The following is a 26,054-nucleotide window of genomic DNA, read 5'->3' as shown; positions in this document are numbered from 1 at the left end:
CTTGCCTTTAAGACCTAGGGCATTTAGTCAAGGAAGTGATGAAGAATTTGAGCACAATTGCCAAATTCGCTCCTGACCCTTCCAAAGGGACAAGAGCGAATTTCCTTAGAATCCTCTTTTGCTCCCAATCTAGACCTCAAAGCTTACTCCTACGCCTTGACTGAGTAAGGAATGACCTTTTTTTGCCTTGTGAACAAGTTAGAGCAAGATGGGATGAAGAAATTGGGCTTAAAACATCAATTTCGCTCCTGACCCTTCCAAAGGGTCCAGAGCGAATTCTCCTAAGTGCCTCTCTTGGTCCTAACTTGGGCTATAACCCTTGCTTCCAGGCTTCAATTGAATGAAGAATGGTCTATTCATGCCTTTGGAAGTGAGTTGCAAACAAGTGTGATAAGGAAAACTGAAGAATTTGTGCAAAGAAGCAAATTTCTCTCCTGACCCTTCCAAAGGGTCTAGAGTGAAATTCCTAGATAGGTCCTGTCCTTCCAAAGGTACCTAAGCGAAATTGTAAAGATGCACTTTTCATTCAACATTTTGACTAGACACTTCCTTAAGGTGGTTTGTTGGTGTGTCCTAAGGTGAGAACAATGTGATTGAGGGTGAGGTTGAGTGTTTGGAAGGTATCTAAGACTAATTCCTCAAATTCTCTCATGACCCTTCCAAAGGCTCCAGAGCAAATTTCTTTATATCTCCCTTCGTAGTCCTAATTTATCTCATAAACCTTATCCCTATGGTGTGATTGAGAGAGTATTGATGTGTGAAACAAATTGAAGTGATGGAAAGTGAAGGATTTGAGCATAATTGCAAATTTCGCTCTTGACACTTCTAAAGGGTCCAGAGCGAAATCCTCCAAAAGACTTATTTCTTCACTAGGGACATCAAATGGTGGACATACATGGCAAGGAAAGAATTCAAAAAGACAAGTCTAAAGCCAGATGAGTGAAAAGAAGGAAGAATTGGGTCTAGAGGAACAAATTCGCTCCTGACCCTTCCAAAGGGTCCAGAGTGAATTTCTCAAAAACATGTATTTTCCTTACAATTTTTAAGCAAATTGCCCTCAAGGTATTTTCCTAAGATGGTTTGAAGCTAATCAAGCAAGCTAAGAGAAAACTTTATCAAGGACAAGCCCTATTTTCCAAATTTTGCTCCTGACCCTTCCAAAGGGTCTAGAGCGAAATTCTTTCTAAGCTCCTGACCCTTCCAAAGGGTCTAGAACGAAATCCTTAGGATAGCCTAATTTCTTGTCAAAAACATTGAGTAGACACCACTTTGAGAGCATGTTGGCTTGAATATGATAGGATAAGGGGGAATGGACAAGTCCAAGGCAAATTGGATGCGAATTGAGCCTAGAATGCAAAATTCACTCCTGACCCTTCCAAAGGGTCCAGAGCAAAATCCTTAGGAGGACACCTTATTTCATCTAGAATTCACTTGATGATGATAGAGGGAAATTTGAAAAGAGGATGAATGGTGTCAAAATGCATAATTCGCTCTTGGCCCTTCCAAAGGGTCCAGAGCGAAATTCCTTAAACCTCTATTTTGCTCCATGTTTCAGACCAAGATCTTTGTTTCTAAGGCATGGTTGGGAAAGGATTGATGTTTACTTGCCTTGAAAAGTGATTTGTGGCAATAAGATGATAGGATTGAGGCTAAATTACCAATTTCGCCCCTGACCCTTCCAAAGGATCCACAGCGAATTTTCTTGAAACCTCTTTTGCTCCCAATTTTGTGTCAAGCCTAGCGTTGATTGAGGTGGATTGAACTTAGAAGCATCCTTAGGCATACATTTGAGTGAGTTGTGGTCACAAAGTGTGAAGATTTTGTCCAAAAATGCCAATTTCGCTCCTGACCCTTCCAAAGGGTCCAAAGCGAAATTCCTAGGAGGTCTAATGTTCTGCCTAGGCCCTTGAGCGAAACTTATGCCTAGGCAATTTTGGAGGTGAATGATTTGATCTTGCTAAGGTAAGGTTGAAAATGAGGTCTAATTGAGCAACTTTGTCAATTTTCGCTCCTGACCCTTCCAGAGGGTCCTGAGTGAAAATCTCATTATAGGTCCTGTCCTTGGCGAGGGTCCAAAGCGAATTGATCTTAATGCCTTCTTGTTGATGATTTATGGTAAGAAATGCTATGATAGAATGAATATATTATGTGTACTTAATCATCTTTTGTTTGTTTTGCAGATCAACAAAATCAAGATGGAGGTGGATCAAGCCAAGACAAGGAGGACCTATTCAAGTTCCATCATCATCAAGGACACTTCAAATGCGTGAGGGAGGACTCAAGGTGCTTCTAAGTTGAAGGACTTCAAGTGTTCAAGGAGTTGCAAACAGTAAAGCTAACCATCCTCAAAGACCTCATTCTACCACATGGAGAAATCACAGGATGGCAGAGAAGAAAGATCTTATAAACACTTCAAGGCGAGCTGAGCTACCAGAGGAGTGACTTGACCGTGAAGAGGCTTCATCAAGCACAAGAGAGTCAAGGAGAGGTACATCATTCATCAGGTACATCAAGGACGAAGGAGGATCAACCAAAGTCAGTGCAAGGGTATGTTGAAGAGGCAGATAGTTTCAGAAGAGTTAATCAAAGTTAAGCTTCTCATCGAATATCAAGAGATACAAAGTTCCCTGACCATGCACAAACACAAGACAAGGTGGCATCCAAGTCGTTGTTCCTCCAGTCAGATAGGTCCACATCAACATGTCCAGATTCAATGTACCTGACTCACCGGTGATGGCACAAACTTCGAGGCACCTACCCCGGTTTCCTATTGGTCCACAAGCATTAAATGTAATTTTCTCATTGGCTAAGGGAGTTTGTTGTAACAAACCCTAATTAGGGTTTTCATCTTGTAATCCTAGCCATTGATTGTAAATCAATCAGAGCCATTGAAATGTAAAGAGCTCTCTATATAAGGCTCTGGCTCTCCATCTTGTAGAGGTTAATAGCTAAGAATTAGTAGCTAGAATAGTGAATAGAATAGCAATTAGAGTAGATTAGGAGAAGGCAAGAAATTGTTGCCTAAATTGTAAATGAACTCCGTTTTCATTGAAATTATGGTGAAGTGTGTCGTTTCTTTGCAATAGGCATGGTCTCTTGTTGAATCTTCGTTTTAGATGATAGATAATTAGATTGAATGAAGGAAGTTTACTTAATGCACTCGCGTGAAATCCGCCTAGTCCAAACCACTAGCCTCTTGTTGATTGTAAGGGTGCCCTGCGTGGTCATCTGGCATTGAATGAGCTTAAACTCAAATTGTTATGCGTCTATTGTTTATGCATTAACTTGAATGGTGATCAGTGTTTGACGGTGATGATTTGAACATCTTCAAAACTACCCTAGAAGATCGCACTAAGTTGGTGATGAATTGTTCAGTTTGATGGTGAGACCTAGCCCAGTAGGACTCCACCTAGTTGTTCATCTATCTTCTTGCATTCTAGGTCTTAGAGTAGACTTTTTGAACCCTTACCTTTTGCTATTTCTTTATTCTCCTCGATGAGTAGATAGAAGTCGAGTTCCAGCAAATCAAGCAATCAGGCATAGAAACGTAAGTCCCCTTGTGATTCCAGCATAATCACATCATACCACAAGAGCTTGTCCACACATAGAGACCCTACATATAAGAACCTTGGAGTTGCCTCGATTGATCCTTAGGCAAAATCTTCAGCATTCGGGGAAACTTTGTTCAAGAGAGGATAAGATACCTTGGTATTTTGTTTTGTGTTCGCATGTGCATAAAAAGCACATCAACAAGTACACAATAACAAACTTAACCAAGAATTTCTTCAATACCTCATTCATCAACCTCATGAAAGTACTCCACGAATTAGTCAGTCCAAAAGGCATCACCAACCATTCATATAGTCCTTCATTTGTCTTGAGTGTAGTCTTCCACTCATCCCCTTGTCTGATTCTAATCTGATGGTATCCACTTTTCAAGTCTATCTTTGTGTAATATTTGGCTCCACTAAACAATCCATTATGTCATCCATCCTAGGCAAGGGAAATATGTACTTCACTGTGATCTTGTTTATTGCTCTAGAGTCAGTACACATCCTCCATTCTCCATCCTTCTTAGGTGCTGATACTATTAGAACTGCACAAGGGCTCAAACTTTCTCTGATCAAACATTTCCTTAACAACTCATGCACTTGTCTATTCAACTCCTCATTTTCTGTCAGTGCCATCCAGTGTGCTGCTTTATTAGGCAAACTAGCTCCAGGAATCAAGTCCATGCAATGACTGATACTTCTCACAAGTGGTAATCCATCAGGTACATTATCTGAAATGATGTCTTCATATTTTGTCAGCAACTCTTTTATCTCTTCTGGTCGTTCTTCTTCACACTCTAAATTTTCAGTCTTCTTAGGAACTAAAGCAAAGCACATATTCTCATGTCTTATCCCATCCAGGAATTTCCTTCCATCTACCAAACAAACCCTAGCATTTGTACAAACTTCACTCTTAAGAGGTTGTTCCAAGGATAACAGGGTTTGTTTCATCCCATTTGCAACAATAGTGTATATGTTCTTCCTTCCATCATGTATTCCTTTCGTATCATATTGCCAACGTCTACCCAACAAGATATGGCATACATCCATAGGCATAATATCACACAAAACTTCATCATGATAAGATCCAATTCTCAATTTTATCAAACATTGTTCACTTACTAGTACCTTATGATCATCCTGAATCCATGCTATCTGATAAGGCTTAGGGTGCTTCAATCTCTCCAATTTCAACTTACTCATCATCTCCTCCGAAACAAGGTTATCTGAACTACCACTATCAACTATAACTTTAAAACACTTACAAGCTACTTTACATCTTGTCTTGAACAAATTCTTCCTCTGCAACGGTTCCTGCTTATCTCCGGTGTGGCATAGTGCTCTCCTTATCATCAATAATTCTCCATCTTCAAGTCTATTAGCTGATCCGGTAGGTTCTTCTTCCACCAATGTTGCTCTTTCACTATTTTCTACCTTCCTACATTCAAAAGCACGATGTCCTTCTCCTCCGCACTTAAAGCAAGTTCCTCTAAACATTTTCTTATCTTGTCTTTTGTCTTCCTTTCCATAACCGTCATTCTGGTAACCATCATGTTCTCTTCTCCGGTAAAAATTTTTGTCATCCCTCTGGTATGAACTACCATCTCTGCTAGCTTCCTTGTCTTTGTTTTGATCCACACAGGGTCCTCTTCCTCCGGTATAGGTCCTTCCTCCCTGAAATCTTCCTCCTCTACCTCTTTGCTTCTACTTATGTCTTTTATTCAACTTCTCCTCCACCTTCAAGGCATATTGGTAAGCTTCCTCAACACTCTACAACTTGATTAGACTGAATTCATCCTGTATAGACATCTGCAACCCATTCAAGTATCTAACAACTTGTTCAATCTCATCATCAGTGTGTCCGGATCTAATATTCAACTTGCAGAATGCTTTAGTATATTCCTTCACACTAGATTCCTTCTGCTTTAGGTTCTACAACTTCTGGAACAGATTCACTTGATAATCAGCAGGCATAAACTTTGATTTCAACTTGTTAACCATCTTCTCCCAAGATTTAATCTTCTCTTTACCTCTCCTCTATCTATCTACCTGCAAATGTTCCCACCAAAGAGATGCATGTCCTTTCAACTTGGTGCAAGCATATTTCACTTTCTTCTCTTCAGCTATGCTCTCAAATTCAAAATACTTTTCCATCTTTGTGATCCAATCAAGCAATTCATCTGAATCTAACTTGCCATCATAATCCGGTGGGTTAAAATGTAGTCCGGTATTCACTCTTGTCAAGGCTCTTAGGAATCTCTCTTCTTCCAGATCGATCGTCGATGGATTTACTACTCCCACCACCTCTTCTTCCTCATCATCGCTCACATCTTCAACGTGTCGACCTCTTCTCTGGGCCATTTCAACAGCTTCCAATCGGGCCGCAATTCCTCTCAACATTTCCATCACGGTAGGGTCTACATTTCCACGCGCTCCACCACCTTTAGCATTTCCTCTTCGGGCCATCTTTATGCCAATCCTTTGTAGCTATAGGCTGGATCCTCGATCCACCACCCCACAACAAAAATTCTTACATGACTCTGCAATCTCCAGAACAAAAACTCGCTCTGATACCACTTGGTGCAGTCACAGCAAGGGAGAGTCCTCAAAGAGAACAGTCTGAACCGTGCAGCAAGAGCAACACAACAGAAGCAACACAATGTGAGGGAGGCGATGCAGAATCAGACCTTTATTACATCAAGGAATTCAAATACAAATCGGTCGGCAACATGCGGGCTTACAAGTTTGGCACCTAGGCCTGATTACAAACATGCTCAAAATACAATATCCGGACTCAAGCAACAATGCGAGCCAACTCCGGATTTCCTAATCTTCTATATTTCCCCCTAAATGATTAGTTACATTGATTTATATGATATTCATAGCTCTAGGATGATACGTGTCGGCCCGAGATGAAAAACAATTGTCAATGAAGGTGTAACGTGTAGAACAACTAGGTCGGCCTCTGCCAAAAGAATCCCTCCAAAAAATACATAGAATGAGGTGCGGACCTAAGGGAAGGTCGGCCATAAGCCAAGGAACGTTGGAGACTACGAAATGAGGCTCTACAAGCCACGGAAATGATCCGCAAGATTCTCCATTAGCAGATAGGTCCAAGCGATTCCAGTGCTCTGAGTTAGAAAATTGTCTCACATTCTGGAAGCGATAACTTGCTGAAAAGATCTAAACGTCCCAAGAACTTAGGATAAGGTAGATGAACATGTCCACAAACAAAATCCATCTCCACAAGATCCAGTGAACAAATGCGATAAAACGCAGAATGAAATGCTGAAACTACAAAGCCGAACTGAACAGAAAACAAACTGGAATGTAAATGTAATGGGCACCCCCCTGTTCGGTACTAAATTTATGTCCTTTTTACTTAGTGTAATTTTGTCAAACAGTTGGCGTGCAAGCTGACTACTGGATTTTTTTTTGGTTCTTGTTTTGCTATAGGATAAATTTGGTAAACTAATATTTATTGTAAAGCTTTCAAAGTTTATTCAATATAAAAATAACCAGACATATCAAATGCCAAAAACAAGAGGATTAATGCTGATGGTATTTATTTAATTCCAACTCCAAGCATACAAATCAGATTTGAAGAATATTACAGACCATAAGATAATAAACAAATTCAAACCTGGACTCCACAAGTATAGAACCTGCTGAAAACACTGTTCACGCACTGTAGCTGCACTATTCACGGCACAGTAGCATTTTTACTATTCACGCGGTACTGTAGCAAAACACTGTTCACGCGGTGCTGTAGCAAAACACTGTTCATGCAGCACTGTAGGAAAATACTATTCACGCGGTACTGTAGCAAAAACACTATTCACGCAGTACTGTAGCAAAAACACTATTCATGCGGTACTGTAGCAAAAACACTATTTTCAAATCTGCACTTTCAAACCCCTGTAAAAACATCATGCGAGAGCACCAAATGAAGCCCAATGTGTTTCCTGAATGAAAACACCATTAATCCTCCTGACTGTGTCTTTCAACAGCGAAGAGAATGCTAGCAAAGAGGGATTCCGTCCTCCAAGCCCAATAATCAGATCTCTACGAAATCCAACAGCATAACATTAATTCATCCCAGCATATCCCAAAAGAGAGCTCTCGACCTCCATTTATATCTTCTTCCTGGATGCAAACACTTCATTTCCTCAATGTGGGATAATACATTTTAGAATAAAATATTATTTCCCACAATGTACACATTAAAGGGAACTTTTAATATTTTAAACATTACTTTATATTCCCAACCTTATAATATAACGATAAAGTTAAATATTTAATTTAACTTTACACTTTATCGTTAAATATTAAAACCTTGTTGATAATCCCTTTAAATCATTGTCGCCTTCAAATATTTTCTACTGATAATTATGCCAACCAGGGAAACACTAAAAATTCCAAGTCACTGCTTGGAGACTAACTTACTATAAATAGTAAGTGTCTAGAAACCCTGTCAAAGCAGCACCGATTGGCCTGAAACTGAAAACAACTAGGCCAAAACACCTCAGGATCCCACCAATGTCCTTGTTAGCCTTCGGGATCGTGTCAGAATAGGCTAACGACACCCCATATCATGTTGCGCTAAAAAGGGGACATTACAGTCCGCCCCCCTTGAAATTGCTTGTCCTCAAGCAAATTCAGTCCTGAATGTTGCAATACCTGTTCATTCTCCCATGTAGCATCCTCATCTGGCAGGTCTCTCCATTTCACCAAGTATTCCTTAACGATTCTGTTCCTAAGTGTCCTTTCCCTGATCCAGAATAGCTTCGGGTACTAACACAAGCTTCCCCTCCTCATCCAAAGGGGGTAAATCTGCAGAAGGCACTACACTTTGACCAATGGCTTTCTTAAGCCTAGACACATGAAACACATTGTGCACCCGACTGCCCTCTGGAAGCTCAAGCTCATAGGCGACTTCGCCCACTCTGCGAATCACCCTGTAGGGACCATAAAATCTAGGCTTCAATTTTTCAGCTCCGCTCTTCTTGAGTGATGACTGTCTATATGGTTGTAGCCTCAAGTAAACCATATCCCCTACCTCGAAACTGCGTTCTATTCGGTGCTGATCAGCGTACAATTTCTGTTGATTCTGGGCCTGCTGTATATTCTCCTTGAGCACTTTCAGGATGTCCTGACTATCCTGCAATAAGTTTTTGGCTTTGGGCACTCTGTTGTCCCCCAAAACTAAATCCATGAAGCTAGGTGCGTCATAACCATAGAGTGCCATGAAAGGAGTCATCCTGATGGACATATGATAAGTGGTGTTATAACAATACTCTCCCATATGCAACCATCTGACCCAAGCCTTTTGTTGTGCAGTTACATAATTCCTCAAATATCCCTCCACCCATTTATTCACAATCTCTGTTTGCCCATCTGTCTGCGGATGATAACTAGTACTAGGTGTAAGATCTGTACCACACAACCTAAACAACTTCTGCCAAAAAACACTCATAAACTTACTATCCCGATCACTGACAATGAATCTGGGCAACCCATGTAACCTGAATATCTCTCTAAAGAAAAGATTTGCCACCTGTGCTGCTGTGTAAATGGACGGAATAGCAAAGAAGTGAGCGAACTTCGTCAAGCGGTCCACCACCACATAGATGCAATCCCTTCCCTGCACTCGTGGTAAACCAGTGATGAAGTCCATCGAAATACTTTCCCATTTCCTATCTGGAATGGGCAAGGGCTGTAATAAACCTGCAGGAAATGTGTGCTCTCCCTTATTCTGTTGACAAACCGCACACTCCCTGACATACCTCTGAACATCATCCTTGAGCCCTCTCCATGTGAACCGCTCTCGGATCTGCCTATAGGTCTTGAAGATCCCCGGATGCCCAGCTGTGGGTGCATCATGAAATGCCTTAAGTATCACCTCTCTCAAATGTGATGACGGAATCAAATAAACCCTGTCCTGAACTCTGATCAATCCATCTATCACCTCATAGCGATCATCCTGTATAGTACCTGAAATCAATCCAGAAGCCCAAGCATCTCCGACATACTCTGCTATAATCTGATCTCTCCAATCTCCTGAAATCTCTGCCAGGGCACATAAGTGAGGTCTCCGAGATAAGGCATCAGCCACCACGTTTTTCTTACCTTTGACAAACTCTATGTCAAAGTCATAAGCCTGCAATTTAGTAACCCATTTCTGTTGTCGGTCATTAAGATCGCGCTGGTTCATGAAATATTTAATACTGTTGTGATCAGTTTTGATCACAAAACGCCCACCTACCAAATATGATCGGAATTTGGCCAATGCATGCATTATGGCCAACATCTCCCTGTCATAGATAGAATAGCTCCTCTCAACACCTCGGAGCTTCCTACTCTCGAATGCAATGGGATGTTTCTCCTGCATCAATACTGCCCCTATCCCATCACCTGAAGCATCACACTGAAGTTCAAATGGCTTCGTGAAATCTGGTAGAGCTAAAATCGAACAAGATGACATCACTTGTTTGAAGTGGTCAAAACATCGTTGCGCTGCTTCTGTCCATACGAAGGCTCCCTTTTTAGTGAGGTCTGTCAAAGGTGCTGCCGTCTGTGAAAACCCCTTAACAAACCTCCTGTAAAACCCGCATAAACCAAAGAACCCCTTAAGCTGTGTGAGGTTCGTGGGAGTAGGCCAATCTACTATAGCTCTAATCTTTTCAGGGTCTACTCGAACTCCATCTGCACTAATAATATGCCCAAGGTATAGTAATTCTGTCATACCAAACTCACACTTAGACTCCTTGGCATATAAAGACTCTCTCTCTAAGATAGATAATACCTCCTCCAGATGCTGTGAATGTTCCTCCCAGGTCTTACTGAAGACCAAGATGTCATCAAAGAAGATCAAAACAAATCTCCTCAACTGCTCCCTGAATACCTGGTTCATACAACTCTGAAATGTAGCGGGTGCATTGGTTAGTCCAAATGGCATAACCATAAACTCAAAGTGGCCATAGTGGCATCGGAAGGCTGTTTTCTCAATGTCCTCTTCTCTCATCCTGATCTGATGGTATCCGGATCGCAAATCAATTTTGGTGAAGAAACATGCCCCATGCAACTCATCAATCAGCTCATCAATCCTAGGAATGGGATACCTGTTTTTTATTGTTTTCTTATTCAATGCCCTATAATCGATGCACATGCGCATTGTCCCATCCTTCTTCTTTACCAGAACTACAGCTGAAGCAAAGGGGCTTTTGCTAGGCCTGATGTGCCCCATTTCCAACAATTCCTTAATTGCCTTCTCTATCTCATCTTTATGTTTCTTAGGATGACGATAGGGAGTGATCATCACTGGTTTGGCTCCCTCCTCGAGCTCAATAACATGCTCTGCACCCCTGTCAGGAGGAACCCCATGAGGGATATCACTGAATACCTTGGCATGTCTGTCAAGAATCTCCTGTATATCTGGTGGATGACTCTTCACTCAAGGCTCTGGTGAAGTTGGCATAACTAAGCACTCTGTTGCCCACTCTATGTCATTATGTCGAAAAAGTTTCTCCATTCTCCTCAAAGAGACTACCCTGCAACTCCCATCTGAAAGTCCCCTGAGTACAACAGTCCTACCCTCATGCTGAAACCTCATTTCCAACTTCGCTAGGTTGAAAGTGAACTCAACCAGCGATGCCATCCATGTCATACCGAGGATGACGTCGTAATCTCCCATGTCCACAACATAGAAATCATCCTCCAACTCATAGCCATCTCCAAATCTAATGTGAAGATTTGAAACCTTCTGAGTACATAATAGCTTTTGGCCATTAGCCACCATGACTCTAAAACCATCATGCTCCTCTGTCTATAAACCTCTCCTGGCTACCAATTGTGTATCTATAAAGTTATGTGTAGCCCCAGTGTCAATGAGAGATATCACTTTCTGCCCCTGGATAGTACCCCTAACCTTAAACGTGATTGCCTTTTGGGCCCCTGTCAAGCGTGCCAACGATCTATCATCCTTAGGAATGCTGCTCTCCTCTATCGTGTTACCCTCATCTGAATCAGAGTGCTGATCCTCCCCCTCTGACTCTGACTCCTCTGCTGAAAAATACTCCATTTGATTTGCCTTAGCCTTGAGAGGGCATTTATGAGATAAGTCCCAAGGCTCTCTACACTGGAAGCATAGTTTCTTCTTTCGTAGTTCATTCAAGGTTTCACTATCTAGTCCTTTTGATCCTTCTTTGGGTTTGTTATACTCTTTCTGAAATGGTTTTTTGTCTTTGTCCTTACGGTAGGAAGAATCTGTTGAATGGTATTTTCCTTTGTATACTGAAGGGGCTAAATCTCGTGCCTTTTTAGTTGCTTCTGCTAAGGTGAGTGGATCATGTCCCTTCACCCAACCACGTAACGGATCAGCAAGCCCATCACAAAATAACACCACCAATCTCCTAGGAGAGATATCAGTAACAAGTACAGACAAACGCTGAAACTCGGCGATGTAAGCATCCACTGAACCTGACAGTTTTAACTGTGCTAGCTCCTTGAAATGTAACTCGGGATCCCTAGTGTCAAATCTCTCAATCAATCTTTCTGTGAATTCCTCATAGGATGTAATCTGATTATGCCCCAGAGTCACCATGCCATGATGCCACCATTCATGCGCAACGCCGTCCAAATGCATAGCCGCATACTTGATAGCCTCATCCTCAGGCATAGGATTTAGCTGCAAGTATGTATCTATCTTCTGCACCCAAGCTCGTGCAGTCATCTTCCCTGAAGCATCATAATAAGGCAAGGAAAGTTTTCCAACTTTTTTTCTTAGCTCAAAATTCTGATTCCTCCCTCCTGCTCTAGGCATATGTCTCATCCTCAAGTCCATATAATCTCTGAGGGAAATATCTGCCTGAAACTCGGGTCCACTGGCCTCCCAGTCCCTCCTGAACTGACCCTGTAACTCAGTAATCTGCGGTTCATTCACTAGTTGAACCGGATCCCTAGGTGGGAAGGTGGGTAGAAGAGGTCTCGAGCTCGCTGTTCGAGCTGGGCGTGCAACGTGTCTAAAGTTATCCGCCTCATTCCCATTGTTGCCATGTCCATTATTACCATTAATATTATTCTCAGGGCCATTGTTGTTGCCACGGCCTCCATTATTATCATCTCCCCTATTGTTATCGTTTCCCCCATTGTTATTGTTTCCATTGTTGGCATCACCTGGATTAATATTGATGCCCATCTGTCTAGCCATAAGCTACAACATCATGTCCATTCGCCTATTCTGCTCCTGCTGCATACGCTGCCCCTGCTCTAACGTACCCAGCAACTGTCTGAACATCACCTCCCCCTGATCTGGAACGATATTCCTCTCATCTCGGTCACCCATACTGTTGTCCTGATCGAAGAATATTTCCTCTATGTCTGTATGACTGGATTCTATGTCCACCTGCACGGATGAACTAGATTGCTCACTCTGACTATCCGGATTTCTATTTTGTCTGGCCCTGGTATTGCGAAAATTATAATGCCCCTGTCGCATGCTCAATCATACATTCTGGACCTGTTTTATTTCTGCAATATGTTTTGGTGAAAGTTTCCCACAAGATGGCAGAATCTTCTGCTCTGATACCACTGTAATGGGCACCCCCCTGTTCGGTACTAAATTTATGTCCTTTTTACTTAGTGTAATTTTGTCAAACAGTTGGCGTGCAAGCTGACTACTGGATTTTTTTTTTGTTCTTGTTTTGCTATAGGATAAATTTGGTAAACTAATATTTATTGTAAAGCTTTCAAAGTTTATTCAATATAAAAATAACCAGACATATCAAATGCCAAAAACAAGAGGATTAATGCTGATGGTATTTATTTAATTCCAACTCCAAGCATACAAATCAGATTTGAAGAATATTACAGACCATAAGATAATAAACAAATTCAAACCTGGACTCCACAAGTATAGAACCTGCTGAAAACACTGTTCACGCACTGTAGCTGCACTATTCACGGCACAGTAGCATTTTTACTATTCACGCGGTACTGTAGCAAAACACTGTTCACGCGGTGCTGTAGCAAAACACTGTTCACGCGGTACTGTAGCAAAACACTGTTCACGCGGCACTGTAGGAAAATACTATTCACGCGGTACTGTAGCAAAAACACTATTCACGCAGTACTGTAGCAAAAACACTATTCATGCGGTCCTGTAGCAAAAACACTATTTTCAAATCTGCACTTTCAAACCCCTGTAAAAACATCATGCGAGAGCACCAAATGAAGCCCAATGTGTTTCCTGAATGAAAACACCATTAATCCTCCTGACTGTGTCTTTCAACAGCGAAGAGAATGCTAGCAAAGAGGGATTCCGTCCTCCAAGCCCAATAATCAGATCTCTACGAAATCCAACAGCATAACATTAATTCATCCCAGCATATCCCAAAAGAGAGCTCTCGACCTCCATTTATATCTTCTTCCTGGATGCAAACACTTCATTTCCTCAATGTGGGATAATACATTTTAGAATAAAATATTATTTCCCACAATGTACACATTAAAGGGAACTTTTAATATTTTAAACATTACTTTATATTCCCAACCTTATAATATAACGATAAAGTTAAATATTTAATTTAACTTTACACTTTATCGTTAAATATTAAAACCTTGTTGATAATCCCTTTAAATCATTGTCGCCTTCAAATATTTTCTACTGATAATTATGCCAACCAGGGAAACACTAAAAATTCCAAGTCACTGCTTGGAGACTAACTTACTATAAATAGTAAGTGTCTAGAAACCCTGTCAAAGCAGCACCGATTGGCCTGAAACTGAAAACAACTAGGCCAAAACACCTCAGGATCCCACCAATGTCCTTGTTAGCCTTCGGGATCGTATCAGAATAGGCTAACGACACCCCATATCATGTTGCGCTAAAAAGGGGACATTACAGTAAATGTTTTTTTGGATGATGCAAGATTGCTAAGAACCAGGGATGCTCCTGCATCAAGAACTCTGTGGTATCTCACATACTCCATCTTGTCCTTACTTGGAGGATAATTAGATTGCAACAAACTTTACAGCTGGGTACATCCTATTATGAGTTTCTTATGCATTTGTGTGAGGCATGTTTACTACGAGCTTGCTACTTCTATCAACTTTTCCTTCAACGTGTCAAACCCATGTCTCCTGAGTGTTGTGCCTTTTTTCCAAAATGTCAATTTGTGTGCATAGTTTAATTTCTTGTAACGGTGCTTCATGGTTCCTAGTTGTTCTTTTACTTTTCATTCCTGCATTAGGATATCATGTAGAATATGAGCTAATATTTTTTCATTTATATGTATCTTGATGTACAAGAACTAGAATCGCAATAAAAAAGTAACCCACTATGCACATGAGATTACACAATTTATGATCGAATGGAAGAGAGATAAAACAACAGTTGTGTTGTGACGTTTTCACACATCATCCCATTGCAAATGGGGACCCCCTACATTTTACGTCCTCTTGGTCATTTGGTTGTGTTTCTCTGGGTCTTTTCACACCAATCTCTTTGGTCCCCCCGGTTTGCAAGTGTTTTGGGTGAATTTGATCAAGTTTGCAAGTCATTTGAGCAAATTTGGCTAAGTCTGGAACTCGTTTGGTCCATTTTAGGGTTTCGCCCTTCAGACTTAGATTTGAGGTCTTTTTGTTATGGTTTTGGAAAAACTGAGCATTGCATTGGAATCAAGACCCCTCAACAAAGCTAACAGCGAAATTTTAGTGAATTATGAGCTACTTTCTATTTTTTGAAAGTTCCTATTTTTTAGGGAATTTCAATACCTCCTAAATTGTCTTTATTTTGCCAAAAATTAAACTTACTATTTTTAGCACTTTCTATTTTTAGTAAGTGTCATCTTGCCCTGGTTTCCCCTAATTTTGACATTTTGAAGTACTTACTATTTTTAGTAAGTCTAGTTTTGGCAAGTTCTTCATAGGCAAGAGTCCCGACACTGAAGACTGAACATTCCTGAATATTGGTCTAAATCCGGAAAGTCGAAAAAGCAGGGAGTTGATCGAAAAAATGACTATGTAGAATTCCTTCTTGAAGTGGAAAAGCTTGAAAAATCTTCTAAGCTAGGAAAAATCACTTCAAAATCCAAAAATGGCATCCCAATCTAGAAAGAGCACAAAATGGCTAAGTCTAGAGAAAATCAAATAAGAATTCTTCATCCCATGGAAAAGGCATTCCAAGAATAGCATGGGCGCTAAAGTGACCCCGTGGAGAATTTTCCTTCCAAGAAGAAATTCCTCCACCACATGAAATTAGGGCCCAAATCAAGTAAAGGAAGATAGTAAGTGCCAAAACTAAGGTGGAGGAATTTCAACTCCAAGTGCAATTTTCCTACTCAAGGTGAAATTGGCATCCAGTTTAGGAGAGGAGCGTTGAACGGGGGTAAATAAGGAATTCCCTTCCAGGTGAAGAATTCCTCCACCTGATGAAATTGGTATTGGAAGAGGGGCATGGAAATTAAGTCAAGGAAGAAAATCAAAATTACTCTCTCAAGGTAGAAATTCACCCCAAGAGGAAGAAATTTCAAGACAAAGAAAAAATTGGCCAAGGAAGAGAATCTTCTCTCTTGAATTCCAGAGCTCAAAATCAAAAAAATTCCTAAAAAATAGGAAAAGTGATTGATTAGTCAAAAATCTCCTTCAAAACAAGATAAGCACAAAAACACAAGAATTCTAGATGTGCACGATTTCTGCAGTGGTGGAAAAGATTGTTAAAATTCTTCCAGGGCAAGAAAATCTTCCAAAATGTCTTTTGTGGGCCCGGAATGGAAAAATTCTTGTAAAGGATGAGTTGGCGACATGCAAAGAGAATATTCCGTATTAATGAAGCACAACTCAAAAAATTATATGAGTTACTATGACGACAAGGTCCATTTGCATGGCGAGAATCTATTGAGTACATGAAAGCATAGTGGCGCATTCATTACTGGAATATTTGACTAAGGTGGCGGCTAATTCATTGCATGGCAATCGTCGTACTTAATGAAGTGGTGGAGTTGATGGTGCATTTATTGCACATTGGATGAATCTGAAAGAAGTGGTGCATTTAATGAACAATGGATGCCATTTTTGGCAGGAAAGTAATTAATTGATAATGGGCATGATGGGTCATTAATGTTTATTCCCACCTTGTTGCATCCTGTGTGTGGAATCTTTTGGGTCAAACCCTAATTAGGGCTTGCATGTAATCAAGGCTTGAGGCCTATATAAAGGGGCGATCCCCTCATTTGTAAAGAGAGGGAGATTTGTATAAAATCGTTGTGATAAGTTATTGAGATAATAACAATGAAACATTGTTCTCTAATGGTGTCCACTTAAGTTATCTTTCCAAACTTGCATGGTTTCACCTTCCTCGCTTAGAGTAGTGCTTTGATTTCAATGGAGAATGTAATGGTGTTTGATGAATTTCCATGGTTCATACTTTTTGCATCTTGTTGATTATAAGTTGCAATGAAAAGTTAGTCTAACCCACTAAATTTGTGCTAAGTTCGATTGTGGATAGTTGTTTGGATTGCGTCGTTTTGGGTATTCAAATGCACTATCTCAATGTGAAAATCCTTCAATATCCTTGGAAGATTGCACCAGTTCTTGTGGAGTTGTAGTTAATCTTGGCGAAGCAAAACTTGGTTTATTTGGAATTCGTCCATTAGAGCATTATCTATTGATATCACTGCCCTTAGGAGTAGATGTAGATCCTTCTAACCCTTTCCCCTTTAATTTCAGTCCATTCCAGTTCAGTTCATTCGAAGCAGAAGCATCACAGAATTGCTATATCCGATGATGAAGCTCCAACCACAACAAAGAAGTGAAAGAATGATTCAAACGTAAGACCCCTTGGATTACCGGCATATGACATCAAGCCAACTGAGTCACGTCCATTACATAATCAGAACCTTGGAGTCAATTGTTTGAACTTATTGCAATCTTAGCATACAATTGAACTTTGATCAAGAGAGAGTAAAGTGACCATTGGAAATCCTTATTCTGTGTTGGAAAGTGTGGTCACAAAACGCACGTCAACAAGTTGGATGATTTAACTTTCAGTGTTCAGTTACACAAGGCATTCTATTATAGAAACTATGATAAAGTGTCCAAGCTTGATATCCCCATCCTCAGGTATCTAGATTGTTTGTTGTTGGGCATCCTAATGATGCCAACTTCCTTACCAGCCTTGAAATAACATTTAGTGTCAATAGTTTCTTTCCCCTCTCGAATAGTTCATTTTGGAAAATATGGTGAGACTTTGATGTCAATTTCATGTGGACAGTTTTAGTGATAACACTTACCAAAAACGACTAGAACATTTGTAGACCTCAAATACTTAATTTTTTGAAAAAAAAATCCTTTATGAGCAAATAAACATTATTAAACCTACGGCATTACCAAATGACTTGGAAAACATTATTCATAGGGGGTATATCCTTAGCAACTCGCTTTAATAGCTAGTCAAATGTATAGAAGAAAGCATGGACTCGTCAAAGGTATCCTTTATGAACAAATAAACATTATTAAACCTACAGCATGACCAAATGACTTGGCAAACATTATTCAGAGGGGGTATATCCTTAGCAACTCACTTTAATAGCTAGTCAGCTGTATAGAAGAAAGCATGGACTCATAAGGTGAAGCAAATAATTTAATACCAGAAATATAGAACTATCATTGAGTAAAAGTAGTTTTGCTCTATATCTCTTAGGAAATTCTTAACAATATATTTCCCCTGAGTGTTCTTTATAAAGTTTAAGAATTTGCCACCCCACTAAAGAGAATTCAAGCCCTATGAACAATGCTATTATGTTGAACGATAAGACAAACTGAGATCAATATTCAGAACTTTCCATTAATAACAAAACTGATAAATTGTATTTTCTTTAAGGCAATGACATCACCAAAATACAAGGTTCTTGTAGTTGGTAAGTCGGAACATAAAGAAATGCAAAAGTAGAGTTTTAGATCATTTAAAAGATATAATTAGTGGTTTAATTTTTTCATCATTTGATGTTTTCATGGGCTATTTAGTTTGGGAAAATTATACCTTTGTCAATCTAGAAGGCCAATAATACATATAGTTCTAAAGCTTGGATTACTTACACTTCTGATGGCAAGCGCAATTTGGCACTGTGGATGTTAGGAAAATTAAATTTAAATTTTGCTCTAGAATACACATATAGCCAAACACGTTGTATTTACTTTTCAACATCAAAGATAAGGAGCAAAGGAAACTAATTCACCAAAAAGCAATCAAACACAACAAAGTCAGAAGCATGCAAACCCTCTAGGTAATTTTTTGTAAGAGATGGTCTTTACAAGAAAACCTGGAGATGCAAAATATATGTTCCTCTTAGAAGAGTGCAATTATCCACATTTTAGAAAAGAAAGTTTCAAAATCATTGCCTGCCACATACCATCGGCTTCTCAAACAAGGTACCAAGATCAAGACCTTGTGACATAGTAATGAGCTCAAATGCATTCCCCAATACAACTTGTGTCTCTTTCTTCTCAACAACCTGATATTCCTGTTTATTCAGAATCCAAGCATGAAAAATTAGTGTACTCTGGAGGCTCTGCCTAATAATATCATCACTTTTTCAAGAAAAGGATATAGAGTTATGGGGTCTTACTTCTGAATCATCAAAAATAGCATGAATGTTATCGATAATCACATCCTCTTTTGGGAACTTGGGTGGCTTGTAACCTTTCTTAAACCAGGCATCATTTAAAATCTCAGCCATTGTTATACGCTGCCAGAGAGCAAAAAGCATTTGAAGTGAGTTACATTGTAAAAAATATCAAAGTACATCTATGAACATGTTGTGACCATTTCACACATCGCCCCATTAAAATGGGGACCCCCTCTTTTTGCTTTTGTTTTGCCTGTTCTTCTCTCTGCTTTTAGGATTTTGAGTAAGTGGGTGAGTCGTTTGGACTAGGGTTAAGCCTTAGCAGTGGCCTTTTGATGTTTTCGAGCCGAGTCCAGTCAAATTTTGTAAGATTATTAAGCATCCTCCCTGAAATTGCAATTTTGAAATAGCCTGAGTCTGTCAGTATGTCTCAAGATGGGTCCAGTTAAGATTTTGAGGGCAAATTCAAGTTAGGTCTAGGGGTTAGCATTTTAATGGAATTATACATTTTGTCTGGGCAAACTCTAACCAAAATTTTGGAAGCAAGGTAACCGATTCCTGGACTTAAAAACGACCTAACCCTACATGATGAAGTGATTTGAAGACCTAATTTTTGATATTTTGGCTTATAAGGGCAAAATCGCTCCTGTCCCTCTCTCAGGCACCAGGGCGAAAGTGATATTTTATGCATTTTTTATTATTGACTTGTTTTAGTTGTTTTGTGCAGGATCGCCAGGGGATATGATCGAACATGAATTGAAGATTTTGAAGATTTTGAAGACTCAAAATGACAAAGTTTTAAAGGTTAAGACCAAATCGCTCCTGTCCTTCACTAAAGGACCAAGGCGAAATGGTTTTCTTAGGTCATTTTGGGCCTTGGTTGATCAAACTGAAGCATCAAGGACGCAATGAAGGATGAAATGAGCATAAAGGAGTATCCAGACTTCATCGTTGACAACGAAAGATTGAGCTTTGGGCCTAACAAGACAAGATCGCTCCTATCCCTCACCCAGGGACCAGAGCGATTTTCCTCAAACACACCTTCTTGGACATTTTTTGGATTTGGACTTTTGTTCATAACTTGCGAAATGATGGTATCTTCCCCAGCAAAGGAAATTTGAGATGATAATTATGAAGATTTGACCCTAAGGAACAAAACCGCTCCTGTCCCTCACTGAAGGACCGGAGCTTGTTTTTCAAAGTTGCACTGTCCTTGCAGGACCAAGACAATTTTTTGATTGGAAGAGATCAAGGGGGGCATGTTTTGTCCATTGAATATAATTTGAGTAATTGGCAAGCAAGGAAATATGCTAAAATGACCAAGTTCGCTCCTGTCCCTCACTGAAGGACCGGAGCTTGAATTCCAAGTTTGCCTTATCCTTGCAAGATTTAAATGATTTCGCGATTTGAGAAGGACAAGGAAAGTACGTTTTGCTCATTGAATATAACTTGAATGGACCACAATGGAGAAAATCGATCCAAATTGGCTAAGGCGCTCCTGTCCCTCTCTCAGGGACCAAGGCGAATTTCAAAGGGAGCTCCTGTCCCTCTCCCAAGGACCAGAGCGATTTTCCCTCAAGACAAGTTTTTGGCAAAGGTGAAGCAAGTTTTATGTTTGGGATGATTAAAGGAAGGCGTAATCGCTCTATCGAAGATAATTTTGAAAGATTGCAAAACACAAGTGGAGCCTATTTTGGCCAAGGCGCTCTTGTCCCTCACCAAGGGACCAGAGCGAAATATTCAAGTATGCCTAATTTTAAAATGCCAATTTCGTTTCCAACATTCAAGATGGAGTAAGCAATGACGTTTTTCGCCTTGAAGGCAATTGGAAGTTGACACGATCAAGGGTTTGTACCAAGAACTAAATGGCGCTCTTGTCCTTCACCCAAGGACCAAGGCGATTTTCATAAAAACAATCATTCCCTTCCAAAGCCACACCAAAGCAAGGTTGTACAAAGTAAAAAGTGTCTTTCGAAGGGCAATGAACAAGGAACCAACCCTAAAAAATTGACTAACTTAAGCACAAATGCAAAATCGCTCCTGTCCTTCACTGGAGGACCAGGGCGAAAATCCTAAGAAGGTCAATTTTGCCTTGAGAAAACGTGCATACAACGAGAGATGATGATCATTGCCTACCTCACATCATGAATTGGCGATTTGGAAAATGAAGTCCAAAGATAAGAGCTAAGGCGCTCCTGTCCCTCACCCAGGGACCAGAGCGAAATCTTCAAATTTGCCTGATTGCCTAACATTTTGGAGTGCTACTTTCGTTTACAAGACTTGAGATGGATTAAGGAATGACGTTTTTCGCCTTGAAGGCAATTGGTATTGATATGATTAAGGATTTGTGCCATAAATGCAAAATCGCTCCTGTCCTTCACTGGAGGACCAGGGCGATTTCTATAGAATCAATCATTCCTTTCCAAAACCACGTCAAGGCGAGGTCATGCAAAGTCAAAAATGTCTTTAGGAAGACGATGAATAAAGAGTTAACCTCAAAGTCGACAATTTTAAGCTCAAAAGCAAAAAATCGCTCCTGTCCTTCACTGAAGGACCAGGGCGAATATCCTTGGAAGAGCTCATTTGGTATTGGAGAAACGAATTAAGCATGCATAGAACAAACGAGGAAGATCATTGATTGCCCTACATCATGAATTGGCGACTTAGAAGATAAAGATCAAGGGCAAAAGTAGAAAATCGCTCCTGTCCCTCCCCAAGGGACCAGGGCGAAAATGTTCCAAGGTTCACCCCTTCCAAAGATCACATGAATTGAACTTAGAGTTCCAGATGAAACGCCATTTCAAACATCAAGAATGAAGTTTCAAACGAAAAAAAATGATGGATGGAGGACCAAAATGCATGGGCGCTCCTGTCCCTCTCCCAGGGACCAGAGCGATGTTGATGGATGTCCCTTATTCCTCCCATGCTTAGACGCCAAATTTTTTGAATTGCATTAAATGCTAAGTCCGCTAAAACTTTGGAATATTTTTAATTAAAATGGGCATTTAATGAGTTCGCATAAGGCATTTAATAATTAATTTAGCCTTTTAAAAAATCAAAATTTTAATTGCAAAGGCATTTAAATTAATTAATTATTAAATTAAATAAAAAGAGAGCGCTTGGGGTTTTATTTTAAATATTTTAATAAAGGTCGGCCTCCTCTTTATTTAATTTTTATTTATTTTTAGGCTTATTTTCCAAGTCGGCCTATGGGAATTGCAATGCATGAGCACCTATATAAGAAAGGTACTTTGAGGCATTTTGATCCATCATTCAATCATTGTTTAAATGCGATTTGGAGAGGCAATAGAAAGTGCGAATTTTGATCCAAGGAGAGGTGCGAATTTCAATCCAAGAAGGAGTGCAAACTTTGTTAGAGGTTAGAGGTGGAGCGAGTTTCCCTCAAGGCGTTAAAGACCTAAGGTGGTGAAGTTGATGAAGGAGGCGCCTTTGCTAGAAGACTTCGATCTTCATTTTGCCTAGCAAATTCCTTAATTTTTGCATCGCTTTTTAGAGCTAGTTCTCAGAGAGAGGTATGGCAAGATCTCCCTCGTTTAAATTTTGAAATTTTGAATTTCCAATTGCATAATCATATTTAGGAAATGATAATTCAAAGATTTATCATGAAGTTTCCTAAATTTAAAGCTTAAACTTAATCTATATTTCTACGTTCCAAGGTATATTGCTCATTATGAAATGTTGTGTAGGTGTCAGGATGGCGACCCCAAAGGCAGGAGCATCCACCAGTCGTCCAGCCCTTATGAAGGAAGATCAAAGGAATGAAGAAATGGAGACCAAGATCGTGTCAAAATGGAGCAACATTGGAGATACCAACTTGGGAAACTTCAGTGTGAAGAAGTTTCGAGAGGTCCCTTACATTGGAAAGCCATCACCTGTCGCAAGGAGAATAATTGAAAGTGGCATTATCAAGGCGGCTGGCTTCCCTCCAGCAGTCCAGTACCATGAGCTGATGATCAAGTGTGCTCGCCATTATGACCCACAGTCAAGATCGATCGTGTCCAAGGAAGGAAACACTTTGGCTTATCTTTCAGATGAGGCTATCAGTGAAGCTCTTCATCTACCAGAACATAAAGATATGATTTACAAAAGCTTGGAAGGAGCTAGATCCATGTACGAAGATGATCCAGACAGTTGCTTGAGCATCATCAACAAGAATTGGTTACTCAAAAGTCGCCCTCGCCTGAGCAAGATTCCCAACACACCACATAGGATCGACTTCCAGGAGGAGTACAGAGATTTGATAACCTTACTCAATCGAGTTACAGGGGCTCCTCAAGCCTTCTATTTTGAGAAGTGGATGTTCTTCTTCATCCAAGTGATAGTTCAAGGAAAAGGAACAATTCATTGGGCTAGAATCATTAGCCATTGCTTGGACGTACAGTTGAGAAGACTAAAGGCTACTAAATCCTTCCACATGAGCTCGTACATCATATATGCCTTGATCAGGAGTTTTGAATATGCAGGACTACCTCACAGAGGAGCGATTGGAAGAGGACCTGGAGAAGTCAAAGTTTGTGACTCTTATGTTCATTTGCATCATCCACCTGGGAGTAATTACAAGTTAGTCAATGATACTTTCACAATGAACATCACCAGGACACTGCAAGGCGGGATTCACAATCGGCTATCTCAAGAGGCACAAGAACTTGTGAAGAGGTATGGTGCTTGGTTTATCCAATTCCAGAAATTTACATATATTAGAGTTCATGGGTGTCCTTCACCTCCATATATGTTGCCAAGATATCCGACAGACAGTATAGTACTACTTGAGGTGACTAGGCAGTTGGCAGCTTATGCGAAGGCATTCAGACACAGGCATGGAAATGGGATTCCTGTACCTATCATACTAGGAAATTCAGTTGAGGTATGTCCTAATGTTCCAGCTTTAGATGATGCAAAAAGAGAGTTGGCCTTATATTCATTTTCATTCTTTTCATTGAGGGAGAATTTTGATCCTTATGGGTATATAGAAGAGACAGTTGGTAGAAAATACAAGCATGAATGTCAGGTAGAGGACTTTTGGATGAATCTCTCAGATGATTTAGAGGTAAAAAGAAAGATGCATTTCAGATTGCCTTTGGATTTCATCAGGAAATGCAAAGTTTACAGAGTGGCCGACCAAGCTCAGGACAGTGGCAGACACCTCCAGTCATCCTATGATAGAGAGGACAAGGCAGTAAAGATAGATTGGAATGAACCCGAGGTGGTGGACTTAAAAACTTTGATGGCCCCAGTTTTGTCCTGTACTCGCAGATGGGTTGATGTGCAACATCAAAAGTTGAGAGAGCAGAACATACCTATGACTTTTACTTTGGAGGAAAGGTCGGCAGAGGGAGGAGCAAGCGCAAGTGAAGGCCATCCTCATCCTAGAAGCACAAGCGAAGGCAATCTTCACCCCAGAAGCGTAAGTGAAGGCAATCCTCATCCTAGAGGTGTGAAGAGGAAGGAAAGACCTGAGAAAAGAGAATCTTCCAAGAAGAAGCAAGAGGCCAATCGAGATCGCTCATCCGGCACATCTTCTTAACAAGAGAAAAGGACACTTGAAGTGGAGGAGGTCATCCATCCAATCCAGGACAAGGTGTTTGGGGTTTTATGTACTATTCTTGGTAGAAGGATCGAAGTTGAGACAGATGTGGATCTTCAAGAGTTGGAAGAAAGGGGTCAAAGTCATCTTTTGCAAAGATGAGAATGTTATTACAGATGAGCAAAGAGATCAAATGTTTGCTACTATGCTCCTGATTGAGAAAATCAAGGAACTCGAACCTGAATGGGATGCAGCTCTTCTCAAGGCCTTTGATCAGATTATTCACTTGGAAGAACGAATGAGGAATCTTCCCGAGATTCCTATTGCTGAGATTGAGGGAATCGTGTCCAGATTCATTGCATATGCTAAAAAGGAGCATTGGAAAGGGAATAAGGTTCTAGAAGAGAGGTTGTTATAGATGACATGGCACCTTAATTATCATTGGTCTATGTTTCCTAGATTTTTGTGCCAAATTAAATATTTTGGCTATGCATTTAATATTGTGCAATAAAAAGGGAACTTTTGTAATAAAACCCTAATTAGGGTTTAGGTGTCAGAATCTCAACCGTTGATCTTCTTTTGATCTGGGCCGTTCATTGTAATTGAGGATGCTATATATACCCTCATTCATTTTCATTTTGTAATAAGAAATAGTGAGCAATAAGAAATAGTTAGAAGATTAGAGTTTTTGGAGAGAAGAAAGTTATTTTGTAGCAAGATTGAGTTTTGAAGAAAGAATTTCAAGCAATTGTTGTCTATTTTAGCTTTGAGATCAATAAAATATTGAAGTTATGGTGTTTTATTGCATTTCTTGTGGCTATCTTCATGGTTGTTCGTTTTCTTGAATCATTCTCAGTCGAAGTAGTATTTAAGTTTGAAGGACTAAGTGTTGGGCTTGATTTTGGTGAGATTCACGTTCCAAACCACTAGCTTCTTACTGATTGTAGGAACGCCTTGTGTGGTCAACTGGAGAGACTTGAATTACTTAAACCTTCAATCGTCATTGAGCTTTGGATATGTGCCTTTGTGGTAGTGTCTATGATCCTTGATGAATTGAAAAAATCATTTGTTACCTTAGAAGATCGCATCAATTTCAATTGGGTTGTTATTTCATGGCAATATTGAAATTGGTAGAATCTTACCAAGTCTAGCCTACATTGGGTCATTCTTAGGACTAGATTAGAATTTATCCCTTGCAAACTCTACCTTTTTGATCTTTTTTGAGAACTTGTTAGTTTTAGGCAATCTTGTTCCTACAGCTTGGAGGACGTAAGGCCCCTTGATGAAACAGCATTCACAACGACCACTGGTGCTTATCCACACGTAGAGACCCTA

General features: G+C 40.1%; 1 protein-coding gene across 2 annotated transcripts in view; it reads right to left on the bottom strand.

Annotated features, from left to right (window-relative positions):
- LOC131029457 (CBL-interacting serine/threonine-protein kinase 23) overlaps positions 1-26,054 on the bottom strand; it is a 97,024-nt gene that overhangs the window by 5,933 nt on the left and 65,037 nt on the right. The window contains exons 9-10 of one of the 2 annotated variants that reach the window (XM_057959951.1): positions 19,175-19,294; positions 18,959-19,069 (exon numbers count right to left, since the gene is read on the bottom strand). The exons of the other annotated variant lie outside the window; for it this stretch is intronic. Of the exons in view, the coding sequence (XP_057815934.1) occupies positions 18,959-19,069; positions 19,175-19,294 (231 nt within the window). The remainder of the gene's footprint in view (positions 1-18,958; positions 19,070-19,174; positions 19,295-26,054) is intronic. 2 annotated transcript variants of the gene reach the window in all.

This window comes from Cryptomeria japonica, chromosome 4, assembly GCF_030272615.1.
Source record: "Cryptomeria japonica chromosome 4, Sugi_1.0, whole genome shotgun sequence".
Lineage (NCBI taxonomy): Eukaryota > Viridiplantae > Streptophyta > Pinopsida > Cupressales > Cupressaceae > Cryptomeria > Cryptomeria japonica.
The sequence above is the reverse complement of the archived record's forward strand: the minus strand, read 5'-3'. Positions and strand labels throughout refer to the sequence as shown.